The sequence below is a fragment of the Ranitomeya imitator genome, chromosome 6 (genome assembly GCF_032444005.1).
Source record: "Ranitomeya imitator isolate aRanImi1 chromosome 6, aRanImi1.pri, whole genome shotgun sequence".
Lineage (NCBI taxonomy): Eukaryota > Metazoa > Chordata > Amphibia > Anura > Dendrobatidae > Ranitomeya > Ranitomeya imitator.
The window spans coordinates 369,366,889-369,381,774 of NC_091287.1; the positions used below are offsets into that span (position 1 = coordinate 369,366,889).

Here is a 14,886-nt window from a genome sequence, read left to right on the forward strand (position 1 = left end):
AGTGCACTTTCCTGGCCCTAGTTAGGGTGGTTAGTGGCGTCCGCCAGAGCGGCACTGCATACACCCCAGTGTGGTAAATGTTTACTTTAGTTGATCCCCTGGCATCACAATAGCGGTGTCGAGCGCAAGAGATCTAGAGGGACTATTACCCTGAGTCTGAAGCAGAGTACTGTGTCGCCTTGCTTGCGCTCTCTGTGCAGTATCGTGGCCCTGTGACGCAACAGGGTTCGCGTCCTTCATTCTGGGTGTAGCTAACCCGTGTGTGTACTCATATTATACTGCCATATAGTCCATCATTACCAAGCAGTAGGTGTCTTAGCTGCACGGTGGACCCCGGACTGCGAACACACCTTAAATCTTCTCTAATTATTATTTGGTGCGTTCCACCAGTCCTAACAACATATCTCTCTGATTCAAGGACATAGAAATTCAAAGTTTGAAAATTGTGAAATGTAAAAAATTTTCGCCATATTTCCATTTTTTTTCATAAATAAACGCAAGTAATATCGAAGAAATTTTGCCACTACCATGAATTACAATATGTCATGAAAAAACCGTCTCAGAATCAGCGGGATCTGTTAAAGCGTTCCAGAGTTATAACCTCATAAAGTGACAGTGGTCAGAATTGTAAAAATTGGCTTGGTCATTAAGCAGAAAATTGGCTCTGTCACTAAGGGGTTAATTATATCTCAGTAATTGCAATTTCTGCTAGGGGTTTCTGTTTTTCTATTTTTAGACAGGACAGGTTCAAGCTCTATTAATGGTTAGATTATCATCATGAACAGCGTTTTAGCTTTTGAACTGTTTTCAAATTTGGTTTTGGCTTATAGGCTAATAAGCATTGTCATTTTTTGTTTTTGTATACCTATTTTATCCTATTATTACTTGCTCTTACTGGTATGCTTTAAAGTGAATTTTGATGGTGGCCTCTAATTTGTTTTCACAGTACTTTCAAGTCTTGTCAAATTGCATTTTTCTCTTCTGGTCTGGTTTCCCTTGGCTTTTTAATGTACTGGCAATATTATTTTTTAAATCTTGGGTGTTATTATATATTTGAAGTGCATTTGTGACAGATCTTGTAGATATACATTGCATTGCTTACTGATTGACTTTTATGCTTTTTATATTTGATTCACATTAACTGATACATGATATGTGGTGCAAGGTAGATAGACTGCCCTGAGGAAGTGGTGTGATCACCACGAAACGCGTAGAAATAAAGTCTATTCTCTATTACATCTATTTGGACTTCTCTGGTACATTATCCTGACAGGCGAGTCTGATGCCCCATTCTCTTCATCTAGCCAATGATATGTGGTGGAAATTGTCAATATGAGTATGAGCACATTCCATTTGTATCCGTTTACATGCCTTTTTATTATTGTATGTATTGTATTTGTATATGAAAAAAAAAATGATAATGTATGGAGTGCTGTTTACTAGAGATGAGGAGATCAGACAAAATTTGAATTTGCTTGTTTGCATGGTTTTCCATGGAGCTTCAATTTGTGGAAAAGCCACTCTCTAAAAATATGTTATCCTTTTTATGCTTTGACGTGGATGTGCTTTATAATATTGAAATGTACCACACAGCATGTAATATTATATGGGTGAATATTTGAATCCAGAAAACTTTTTCAAAGCTTTTTCTGACTGCTAGATACAAACAATGTTCTATGCTGTATGTTACATTTATTATACTTTGAGGTTTGAGGTTTGAAGAGACCTTTGAAAAAGTTTTCTGGATTCAAATATTCACCCATATAATATTACATGCTGTGTGGTACATAATGGTGGTATTAAAATCCAAAAAACTGCTTTGAATGCTACAGGAGATGACATTTTTAATTTATATTAAAAATAAACTTGGTTTCAAGGGGCCTAGCAATTTGAAAATGCATAAGGCGTGCGGTAAGTGACAGGGCAGTGAAAGTGTTGTTCATGGTGCATGTAGACGCCAAGGGCGTGGGGCAGAGGCGGCAAAGCCTGTTGCTGGAGAACAAGAAACATGCACATCCACGATGCCTAGTTTCCTGTCCCACTTTGCAGTGAGGCACAGTACACCACTTCTAAAGCCAGAGCAGTGCGAATAGGTGGTCAGTTGGACAGTAGATAATTCTTCCAGCATGCTTGGCAGCACCACCCAGTCTTCCTCACAGTCCAGTCCCACTAGCCAACAGTCTTGATCACTACATTCAGATTTAGAGCAGCCACGGCCACAAGAATATGATGGTAGGAAATGTCTGTGCCCCCAGGCAAGACTTTCGTTCCATCTAATTTGCAACCAGAGGTTCTCTCTTGGGCTCACTCGTCCAGGGTGGGTGGACATTTTGGGACCAAGAGGACATCTGAGCTCTTGGCGAGGATGGACTGGTGGCCGCATATGGCCTGTGACATCGGGGACTATATTCGGGCATTTGTCTCCTGCGCCAAGTATCAGTCTCCTCAGCAACGGCCTGCTGGGCAACTTTACCCCCTGCCAGTGGCAGACAGGCCCTGGGAGATGGTCGGGATGGAATTCGTGGTAGGCTTACCCAAGTCTCGTAGCTGTACAGTTATCTGGGTAGTCACTGACCATTTTTCTAAGATGGTGCACTTGGTTCCGCTTCCACAGTTATCTTCAGCACGGGCTTTAGCAGCATTGTTTGTCAAACATGTTTTCCATCTACATGGCATGCCAGACAAAATTGCCAGTGACCGAGGTCCTCAGTTTGCGTCTCAGTTCTGGAGAGAACTCTGTCGTTTACTCAGCATTGAGCTGAATCTCTCTTCTGCTTACCATCCAGAGACAAATGGGTTGGTAGAGAGGGCCAACCTGACTCTGGTCACATGCTTATGACATTTTGTCTCTGCCAGGCAGGATGACTGGGAATCTTTGCTACCTTGGGCGGAATTTGCTTCGAACAACGTCGTAGCCGACTCTACCAGGCAGACTCCTTTTCTCCTTAATTACGGCCAGCATCTGCGTGTTCCTGTGCCCATGCCCGTGTTATCCACTGATTCTAGGGTGACAGACTGGGTGGTGGAGGCATGTGACCGCACACAGAATGCCATCCGGACCCTGCTCCGACCTTTGCTCCTGGCGACTTAGTGTGGCTCTCCGCCAGTTACATCAGGCTGCGAGTTGAGTCCACTAAGTTTGCGCCTCGCTACATAGGCCCTTTCAAGGTTCTGGAACAGGTCAACCCTGTGGTCTACCATTTGGCTATTCCTCCGCGCCTTGGTATCACCGACACCTTTCACGTTTCTCTCTTAAAGCCCATCTATTTGTCCCAGCTTTCTGACACGACATCGGGTTCATCCATGGAAGAGTTTGAGGTGAATGCTATCATGGGGTGCAAGGTGGTACGTGGCAAGAAAAATTATCTGGTGGACAGGAAGGGTCACGGCCCAGAGGACAGAACCTGGGAACCTGTGGAACACATTCGGGCTCTGCTCCCCATTGCAGCCTTTGAGCGAATCGAGGCCCAGGGAGGGGGGAGCCCTAGGGGGGCGGGTGTTGTGAATTCCGTTCTTGGGCTCCCTCCGGTGGTTGTAAATGGCACTTTTGTGAATTCTGCCCTTGGGCTCCCTCTGGTGGTTTTGAGTGGAACTGCCGCTCCTTAGGTTTAGCTTTAGCAGCTGCTTTCACTAATCGTCTCTCCTGGCTCTGCTATTTAACCTGGCTCTAGTCTTCAGCCTATGCCACTTGTCAATGTTCTCTGGCTGGATTCACATCTCTGCTTGGATTCTCCTGGTTTCCTGACCAGTTCTGCAAAGATAAGTTCTGGCTTTGCTCATTTCAGTCCACATGTTGTGGACCTATTGTTCTGTGCATTCTATATTTGTCCAGTTTGTCATTATGGATTTTTTCTGTTAGCTGGAAGCTCTGGGAAGCAGATTTACCCTCCACACCTTTAGTCAGGTGTGGAGATTTTGTAAACTCTGTGTGGATTGTTTTGTAGTTTTTATACTGACCGCACAGTATCCTTTCCTGTCCTATCTATCAAGCTAGACTGGCCTCCTATGCTAAAATCTGATTTCATCTCTGCGTATGTTATTTTCCCCTCCTCTCACCGTCAATATTTGTGGGGGGCTATCTTTCCTTTGGGGATTTTCTCTGAGGCAAGATAGGTTTCCTGTTTCCATCTTTAGGGGAAGTTAGATCTTAGGCTGTGCCGAGGGGTCTAGGGAGCGTCAGGTACCCCCCACGGCTATTTCTAGTTGCGCTGCTAGGTTCAGGGTCTGCGGTCAGTACAGATACCACCTCCTTCAGAGCTTGTCTCATGTTGTTCCTAAACCACCAGATCATAACAGGCGGGTAATGTTAGGAGTCGAGTTCCCGCCGCTGCACAGGGGAATCTCGAGCCGTGTCTGTTGCGGTCTCCCATTCTACATCAGCCACAGTGGAGCCTGCTCAGCAGAGACGTCGGTCCCAGCGTCTCACTCAGTCTGATGCTGTGCAAAGGGTTACTGCTGCCTTTCCAGGCTCTGCTGTTGTAGCCTGCACTGGTCAGCGGCGAGCAGGCTTTTCTTGGAATAAGTCCAGCTTTGCACACACTGAGCATGCCCAAGGTAAGACCTCTCAATGGAGGTCAGGGGTCACATGCTCAGGTACTGCAGCAGCTATCATTGGTCCTCTAGGAAGGTCCTGAAGTTGCTCAGGTACTGTAGCAACTTCCATTGGTTCCCTATGAAGGTCCTGAAGCTGCTGCAGCTATAAAAGGTTTGCATGGACGCACGGCCATGCGCTAGTATGACCTCATGTCATGAGCTTGTTAATTGTGGTCGTGCCTGTATGTGTGTGTTCAGGCACCCGGCTGAAATAAGCCCCTAGAATACCGGCACCTCCAGTGAGGAGTGTTTGTGTGCTTTTCTGGGTGCACAACCACTGACTGCCTCCAGCTCAGCAGTTAGCTGTGTTCCCCTGTGACGCTAACAGGGCACATCATCTTATTTCTAGCGACTCTGTGGAGTTAACAGAGTTCGATTATACTGCCATATAGTGCCGCCATTTGCCAGCAGCAGGTTCCTCTCCTGCACGGTGGACCCCGAGTTGCGAACGCACCTATTTATACATATATATACTCAATGCATTCCGCCAACCCTAACAGCGAGTTATTCCACTTTTTGTTTGGCAGTGTGATAATAAAGCAATGTTTTTTGCCTCGTTTCTTTTTATTTATTACGGTGTTCACTGAAGGTGTTAACTAGTGGGACAGTTTTATAGGTCGGGTCGTTACGGATGTGGCGATGCTAAATATGTGTACTTTTATTGTTTTTTTTATTTAGATAAAGAAATGTATTTATTGGAACAATATATATATATATATATTTTTTTTTTCTTTTCTTTATTTAGGAATTTTTCTTTTTTTTTTGCACATGTGAATATATATATATGTATATATATATATTTTTTTACTTTTTTACATTGCCCCGGGGGGACGTCACAGTAAAGTGACAGATTGCTGATCTCAGATCAGCAATCTGACAGGCACTGCAGGGAGGCTTCCCGGTGCCTGCTCTGAGCAGGCACTTGAAAACCACCTCCCTGCAGGACCCGGACGGCCCCTTGTAGCCATTTTGGATCCGGGCCTGCAGGAAGGAGGAGGTAGGAGACCCTTGGAGCAACGCGATCACATTGCGTTGCGCCGAGGGTCTCAGGGAAGCACACAGGGAGCCCCTTCCCTTTGCAATGCTTCCCTGTGCCGCCGGAACGCTGTGATCATCTTTGATTGCAGCATTCCGGGGGTTAATGTGCCAGGAGCGGTCCATGAGCACTCCTGGCACATAGTGCCAGATGTCAGCTGTCATAGTCAGCTGACAATCGGCCGCGCTCCCCCGTGAGCGCAGCTGATCATGCTGGACGTACTATTCCGTCTATGGGAAGTAGGGCCCACCCCACATGGACGGAATAGTATGAACAATGGTAGAAAGGGGTTAATATTTGTTTAGATAAGCAAAATCTTTGAAATGATTAAAAATAAGAATCAAGTACTTTCATATATTTCTGTAGATAACTAAACTTTGTTTATTTTTTAGAGTTACCACTAAACTTGAAAAGATACAGTATGTCTTTATTCGACAATCAGAGACTAAAAGTGAGATATATGATTTTTAACAAGTTTGAAAGATAGAATGGTGTCCTAAAATGTACTATGAAAAGTGAAAGGAAAATACAAGATTATTTTGTAGAGTAAGACTTTTTTCCATTTACAAATGACATGTATCTTTTTTAAGTTTTCTTAAATACATGTTTTTGAATTTTCTTTCAGATAACACGGCTACCATTTTGACAGCTCAAGATGGATATAGCTCTCAAGACAATCTATTATTTTACTTGACAGTTATAATAAGTGACAATGGGACCCCTTCACTCAGCAGTACTAGCACCTTAACCATTAAAGTGTGTGATTGCGGCATTGATAACAACACAGAATCCTGTGGAAAAGGAGGATTTTTCTTCAAGTTTGTAAACTCTGGAGCTTTCGCTGGAATTTCAATTTTCATCCTTATGATTTTAGGTAATTCATGAAAGTATTGTTATTCAATACATAAACAGGTAAAAGAAAAAAAAGAAAACCATGAAAAAATTTTCTTTAAATTTTTTCTTTAAATTGCACAGAACTTGAGGAACATTTTATAATTGCGTACTATTTATCCCATGCTATGATATAATAGTGATTATGGGAACATCTTAAACTGTATATGCAAATACAATAGATAGGTGATAAACAGAAGTGACATTTAGATAGATAGATAGATAGATAGATAGATAGATAGATAGATAGATAGATAGATAGATAGATAGATAGAATTTGTGAACATTTTCTTATAACTGATCAAAAGTAAATATCAAAACTATTGAAGTGATATGTCATATAATAAATTCTTTACGTGCATTATAAAACCCAGCTACAGGAACAGGAAGATGATTTTTCCTAAGGGTTAAAGGGGTTTTCTGTTTTGTTAATAAAAATAACTTAGGGAAACCATGCGTTTTAAAAGAAAAAAAGGAAACTGCACTTACCACCTGTATCTGCTCCCAAGCTCAAGGATTGTTGCTCTGATTGTCCAGAAACAGTGACAAACTTTCCACTAGTCACTTGACCTTACAGCCGAACAGTGGCCTCAATGGTCAGATCACTGATAGTTGCTATGGAAAGACATCATAACTAGTAATTATCGGAACCAAAACAAGCATTTAGTATTTAACACTAGAAAATATGGTAACATAGTAATGACATTTGTGGTATGGAAATAATCTCTTTATTCTACTGTATCCCTAGTGCTGGCATTACTTGTGCATGTAAGATGCCGGAAAAATCAGAATATGATGAGTGAGAAAGGAGAAGACTTAAAAGAAAATATTGTAAAGTATGATGACGAAGGGGGAGGAGAAGAAGACACCGAAGCTTTTGACATTACAGGACTCAGACAGCAAACAGTAATGCGTGAACGAAAGCTAAAAAGAACAATTAGAACTGATATTCAAAGTATGTATCGATTGTCCTTGGGGCTTGGTCCTGATGTGGCCATATTTAAGGAATTCCTGTCGGAGAAATTAGAAGAAGCAAATACAGACAAAAGTATTCTTCCCTTGGACTACCTTCACTGCTATGCATTTGAAGGCACAGGTTCACCCTCTGGATCACTTAGCTCACTAAGCTTTACTGAGACTAATGTATCAGAGATTGATACATACTACTAAATACTAGTGATGAGCGATTATTCTCGTTGCTCGGGTTTTCCCAAGCATGCTCGGGTGATCTCCAAGTACTTGTTAGTGCTCGGAGATTTAGTTTTAATCTCCTCAGCTGCATAATTTACGGCTGCTGGACAGCCTGAATACATGTGGGAATTACCTAACAAACAGGCGTTCCTCACATGTATTCAGCCTGTCTAGCAGCTGTAAATCATGCAGCTGTGGCAATGAAAACTACATCTCCGAGCTCTAAAAAATACTCAGAGACCACCGGAGCATGCTCAGGAAAACAAGAGCAGCGAGTATACTCGCTCATCACTGCTAAATATACAAAAGAAACAAAAAGAAAGCTAAATGACATTTATTATTATTTTTTTTTTAATTATTGAGCTTTCATGGAAATGGTGGATAAAGGCAAACTCTTATAACCTTTGACAATGGTACTGCTCTGTGAATAATTTGGGTATTTGTGAGTCTTATTCACACAGACATATATAATGAATTTAAATATGAATAAATATATATGAATATTATGGTATGTTTTACAACACTGATTGTTTGTAGGCAATCCTATACATTCCACAGAAGAAGGCCATGTGGTTGCAGTGGGCAGCCCATAATTTTTTTCTTATAATAAGCTCCCCTTTCTAGACAAAATTATCAAATAGATTTTTTTAAATTGACCCAAGGGTCACATACTCTAAAGCCTGTGACAGAGGAAAACAAACACCTTTTTGTTCAAATTGGCAAATTCAATGACCAAAATAATTGTCTGTTTTCTTTAAAGAGAACCTCTCATGAGTTGTAGCATATTAAACTGGATGCAGCATGGAATAGTGGCTGAAGAGCTGAATAAATGTTTTTTATCATGTCCGTTGCAGAGACATTATACTGTTAATTTTATTTCCACCATATCGCAGGAGACGTTAGCAGAGATACATTTTTGGGGTCAGTTACTTTATTCCCTGCATGAGACTGACCAATTATAAGCAGAAGGTGTCACGCAAGAAAAAAAAGTAACTGTCTATGGAAAAGGTCAGACTTGGCTTTCACTATCTGATATCTGAGGGGTCTAATCAGTTACACAAATCTAACTGCTGGCAATTAATGGCAAGTGAGAGAAGAGTAAAGACATGCTTCTTTCATACATTTTTGCAGACCTTTTTTTACAATGCTGTCAGCTCTGCTCTACTCACCCTTCCTCCACATTGACAGTGCTGGGAGAGGAGAGCTGGAAGAAATTTTATAGAAGGTTTATAATGAGTGTTGAGCATTCCGATACCGCAAGTATCGGGTATCGGCCGATACTTGCGGTATCGGAATTCCGATACCGAGATCCGATACTTTTGTGGTATCGGGTATCGGTATCGGATCAATAGGGATGTGTAAAATAAAGAATTAAAATAAAAAATATTGATATGCTCACCTCTCCGGCGGCCCCTGGACATCACACTGGTAACCGGCCGGTTTCTTTGTTTAAAATGAGCGTCTTTAGGACCTGAGAATGACGTCGCGGCTTCTGATTGGTCGCGTGCCGCCCATGTGACCGCCACGCGACCAATCAGAAGCCGCGACGTCATTCTCATTCACTAAACTCCTAATTCTAGGAATTGAGGACCTGCGAATGACGTCGCAGCTTCTGATTGGTCGCGTGGCGGTCACATGGGCGGCACGCGACCAATCAGAAGCCGCGACGTCATTCGCAGGTCCTAAAGGCGCTCATTTTAAACAAAGAAGCCGGCCGGTTACCAGCGTGATGTCCAGGGGCCGCCGGAGAGGTGAGCATATCAATATTTTTTATTTTAATTCTTTATTTTACACCTCACTATGGATCCCAGGGCCTGAAGGAGAGTTTCCTCTCCTTCAGACCCTGGGAACCATCAGGATACATTCCGATACTTGATGTCCCATTGACTTGTATTGGTATCGGATATCGGTATCGGCGATATCCGATATTTTTCGGGTATCGGCCGATACTATCCGATACCGATACTTTCAAGTATCGGACGGTATCGCTCAACACTAATAATGACACATTTAACTTCTATAAATAGAAGGTTTATAATGACACATTAAAACTCTCCTCCCACTGCGCACTGTCAGTGTGGGGAGATGGAGGAGGGCAGAGTTGACAGAGTTGTGAGAAGAAAGCTGCAGTGATGTTTGTATTATGCTCTCCTTCCCCTGCACAGTAATTGCAACCAGTTAGATCAGTGAGGAGAGCTGAATGTTATTGCATGTCTTTCCATATTACACAGATAAGTAAGTTCTAAGCTTTTCTGGAGGTGTACCTTTCTTTTTAATAACACCCAGAGTAGAATTTTTGCGAATGTCCCCTAAAATTGGCTCTTTTGTACCATTTATTGAATGTGGCTGCAAAATAACTTAATAAGCTTCTCCATGTGAGCATTTAATTATAGTTATACCAGAATCTTCTCCAAAAGAAATAATATTCCATCTGTCTGTAGTAGGATTTTAGTCCAAAGTTTTTCTTGGGTACCAGGACTGAGTCTGAACTAAAACCAGAACCCAAACCTCAATGAAAACAATAGACAACCGAACCATCGAGTTGGAAAATATATTTTATCTCCTTCCCTCCAACCCGGAACTCTAAAAATTAGAATGGACTTCCGTGAGACACTGAGTGTCTGGTATGAACCCAGAACTTTTAAGATTGGGTTCGCTCACTTTAGTCTGTTGACAATTGTTTCAGCGTTATTTCCTCCTGTCAGATTAGATTAGGACATTGATTAGCTGTGTGAAAGGCCTTTGATGGAGGTCTGGGTGGCAACATTTCTCCTGGGGAGAGTACCAAACTAAAATAGTGAGATTTATTAGCCATGGAATTCTTCCTGGGAAAAAGAAATTTCATGTCACCCCTTTTCCTAGAAGATGTAAGCATGCTCTCAAATGCCACCCATTGGAGTTTGGTACCTAAAAGCCAATATTAGCCCTATAGTGAGCATTGCCACGTTACTTAAGATCTGCAGCCATCAATGTAAACTTAAACTTTTTATTGTACCTGAATATGGAATATAAGACATTGCATTTCTATTTAGTTATGCATACCCATAACATTTTTTTATGGGTTGTCTACAGAAAAAGTGTTGCATACTCTATTTGATCTTGTATCTCAACCATATTCTTGCACACAAGCGCAGTTAAAAGGGAACCTGTCAATCTTTACATACTACCAAAACCATGTCTGACTGATCAAAACAGGCCTCCAACTGTTTTCTACTCGCACCACTGTAGTTGATTGAGAGGTCTCTGGGTCTCTCCAGGAGTACAGACATGGGGAGTACTTTGAAGCAACAAGAGTGGTTTAGGAAAAATTTATCTGGGGGTGATGCTGGACTGGACTCTCCCACCAGCCATTGGCTGGCTCTTCAAACAATGTTTTCCCTGACGTGGCACAGCATTTCCGAGAAAAACATATCCTGCTGCAATCATGCAGTCACGTTCTGATCCATTCAACTGACAGGTACCCTTAAAGTACTAATGTTAATATGCATTGCTTAAAAGCACAAATTGGCATTCATCGTCACAGTTCTTCAAACAATAGTACCAAAATGAGTGATCGTTACTGTTTTTTTAAACTTTAATTTCAATGGAGAGAAACTAAGCTTTGCCGGCAAACACTCTATTGATATTATATCTATATAGAAACCATTTCAAAATCATCAGACATTTTATCAGACAGTTGCCACCTTAACCATCAGCTGTCTGATATGTTGTCAAAATGACAATTTTTTGAACTTGCTTACATGATTCATTTGCAATTAGATTTATGGCCTTTTTTTACTCAAAGCTTGGTAAGAAAATGGCAATTTACCACATTTTCTGAAAATGACAGCACAAGTTTACTTTTTAACTCTTTCATATCAAAAGTTAAAACAGGGTTTCACAAAGGCAAATATATAAATGATAAATATATTCTTCTTTCTATTCTAAATTGTGCAAAACTTTGCAGACTTTGTGCAAGCTCTCCCTTTGCAATCAGTCCATTTGTGATCAGTGGGAAAGGTTAGGCACATTCATTGCCCCAACTGGTAACTGTTGAACTACTAAGTACACTTCCATTAATTCTATGGAATTAAGTCATGTAACTGCAAAGTTTAAGTGCATTTTGTCTGCAGCATGGGGAATAGTCTTTTTCCACAGCTTAATTACTGTTCAAGTCTGAGTAAATAAGCCTTATAAATATTCATAGAGTGAGAAGCGCAGTGCACCTTCCTAACAGTGTCTCAGCATTCTCTCGATGTCATGACTACTGTAAAATGTCAGTATTGTATTTGTATGAATATAACGTGCTTTGAATAAACTAAATATATTGTCTTAAGGAAAGCAGCATGATTGAAATAACATTGGCTATATTCTCTCACTCCACCCTATGCATTGTGCAAAATCTGAATGTAAAGAAGGTAGAAAAGTGACGTATAATTTAGACTTCAGTGCCTTTGAACACGATACAGACGGAACCACTTTTATGAATAAAAGTCTAATTACCGGTAAATAGGGTGGCAAGTGTGCAATATTCCATACATTTAGCTGGCTTTTGCTTTCAAAATTGACATCCTATTTCCATAAAGATTCCATTTTTGAGTACACTGTGCTATGCTAATATATTTTTATCAGCTGACAAACTTGCATCCTATTTATATATTCACTTCCCTTTATTTACACAGAATTTTATAGTTTGTTAATAAAAATCACAAATGCTTGAGACATTCACTGCTTTGCTTTCTTTTGTAATCATCAAAACGTGTTCAATTAAGGCTACCACATTTCAATGTAAAAATAAAATGCTATAAATACAAAGTAAAATAATGAAACATATCTATTTGGAAATGGTTGCTTGCTGTGCATAATTGCCTTGGTGTCATCTCCACAATGGAAAAAGTATTCATGGATTGAGCATCTACGCATAAGCACATTTTTGCCCATCCACAAGTCTAATCACCAAAACGAAGAAAAGTTTAATGGTCCAGACTTAGAATTTTCATATATATTTTTTTAATTTAAATCTTAAAAAAAACATTTTTTTTAATTTAACTATACAATAATGCAGAAAAATATCCTCATGCAGAATACTGTAACTTGGCAGTGATGTGCATATCTTATAAATGTAACATCATAGTTTTCTTCTTTGTGATATCTTGTGCGCAAAAAGGAACCTCTTTAGTTAACGACAAAATATGGGCACAGAAAAGTACCAGCTTTTGTGACCATGGCCTTGGTGATCAGGTATATGTCAGCAACACAGATCTTTTCTCTTCTGCCCCATGGATGTTCAGTGTTAATCCTAAGTATCAAAGTGTATCTGTCACCAGCTTTTCTGTATATAAATTTTATCCACAACCTTTATGCTATTTTTATTAGTACTACGGCAACCCCATCATGAAATCATGTCTACCCTGCATACCTACGAAAATGCCTTTTATAATTGCCAATTCTCCAGCATTGATTGATGTGGCTGACATCATCCACACAGCCTGCTGTTTTTGCACAGCTCTTGTTCCTCACTGTGTAGGTTAAAGGGACACTGTCACCTGAATTTGGAGGGAACAATCTTCAGCCATAGGGGCCGGGTTTTCGGTGTTTGATTCACCCTTTCCTTACCCGCCGGCTGCGTGCTGGCTGCAATATTGGATTGAAGTTCATTCTCTGTCCTCCATAGTACACACCTGCGCAAGGCAATCTTGCCTTGCGCAGGCATGTACTATGGAGGACAGAGAATGAACTTCAATCCAATATTTCAGCCAGCATGCAGCCGGCGGGTAAGGAAAGGGTGAATCAAACACCGAAAACCCGGCCCCTATGGCTGAAGATTGTTCCCTCCAAATTCAAGTGACAGAGTCCCTTTAAAGAGTTGAATAGATTCGGTGAATAACACTGGAGACATGTGCCACATCAATCAAGCCTGGAGAAATGTCGAGGAATCAATTGGCAAATGAGGAAAACCAGGTGACATGTTGCTTTTAAACAAGATAGTGGTTCCTACACTGCCAAGAATAATACCGGTAACTTGTTTTCATTTTTTTATTAATCAAAAATTGACAGTCGATGCAAAATAATTACATATACAGTAGATGTTATGCCTCACCTAGTGAGATTTATTCTGAAAGCTATGTTAATAATAATAATCTTTATTTTTATATAGCGCTAACATATTCCGCAGCGCTTTACAGTTTGCACACATTATCATCACTGTCCCCGATGGGGCTCACAATCTAAATTCCCTATCAGTATGTCTTTGGAATGTGGGAGGAAACCGGAGTGCCCGGAGGAAAACCACGCAAACACAGAGAGAACATACAAACTCCTTGCAGATGGTATCCTTGCAGATGGTGTCCTTGCAGATGGTATCCTTGCAGATGGTGTCCTTGCAGATTGTGTCCTTGCAGATGGGATTAGAACCCAGGACTCCAGCGCTGCAAGGCTGCAGTCCTGTCCACTGAGGCACCGTGCTGCCCATACCCATGTTATGGGTGAGCGGTACATGAGGAGAATGATCAGATAATATACGCTAAATGAAGTAAGCTAATTGGAGCAATTGAGGTAGTAAAGGCTGGATGGTTATGTGACAAGTACAGTAGTAGATCAAAAGAAAGTTGGAGACGCAGCATAGGGAGACCTAAAAAGCAGAGTTGCTAAAAAAAAGCACAATAGAGAAGAATTGGCTGTGTGGCTGCACTGAGTAGATCATGAGACTCACTATAGCGATGAAACAGAGCACAGAGATGTAGCAGAGTTGATTAGGTCAAAAGAATCACAGTACTGGGGTAACAGAATCAAGCAGAAAACGAGACTCACTGTTGCGATGTGGTAGAGCCAAATGATGTAGCAGCGCCACTGCTCACTGTAGCAATATAACAAAGTATGAGAAAGAAATACTGTGCCTTGCAAAAGTATTCGCCCTCTTGGAACTTTTCAAGCTTTTCCCACATATCATGCTTCAAACATAAATATACAAAATTTAATTTTTGGGTGAAGAATCAACAACAAGTGGAACACAATTGTGAAGTTGAACGAAATGTATTGGTTATTTTAAATTTTTGTGGAAATTCAAAAACTGAAAAGTGGGGAGTGTAATATTATTCGGTCCCTTTACTTTCAGTGCAGCAAACTCACTCCAGAAGTTCCTTGTGGATCTCTGAATGATCCAATGTTGTCCTAAATGCCTAATGATGATAAATATA

The 14,886-nt window shown here is 40.9% G+C and overlaps 1 protein-coding gene across 1 annotated transcript in view; it reads left to right on the forward strand.

Moving 5' to 3' along the window:
• Nucleotides 1-8,015, forward strand: part of LOC138642673 (cadherin-19-like) — a 225,822-nt gene extending 217,807 nt beyond the window's left edge. Inside the window, exons 11-12 of the mRNA XM_069730990.1 lie at nucleotides 6,255-6,503; nucleotides 7,269-8,015. Of these exons, the coding sequence (XP_069587091.1) occupies nucleotides 6,255-6,503; nucleotides 7,269-7,690 (671 nt within the window). The 3' untranslated portion in view covers nucleotides 7,691-8,015. The remainder of the gene's footprint in view (nucleotides 1-6,254; nucleotides 6,504-7,268) is intronic.
• Nucleotides 8,016-14,886: the final 6,871 nt, after the last annotated feature.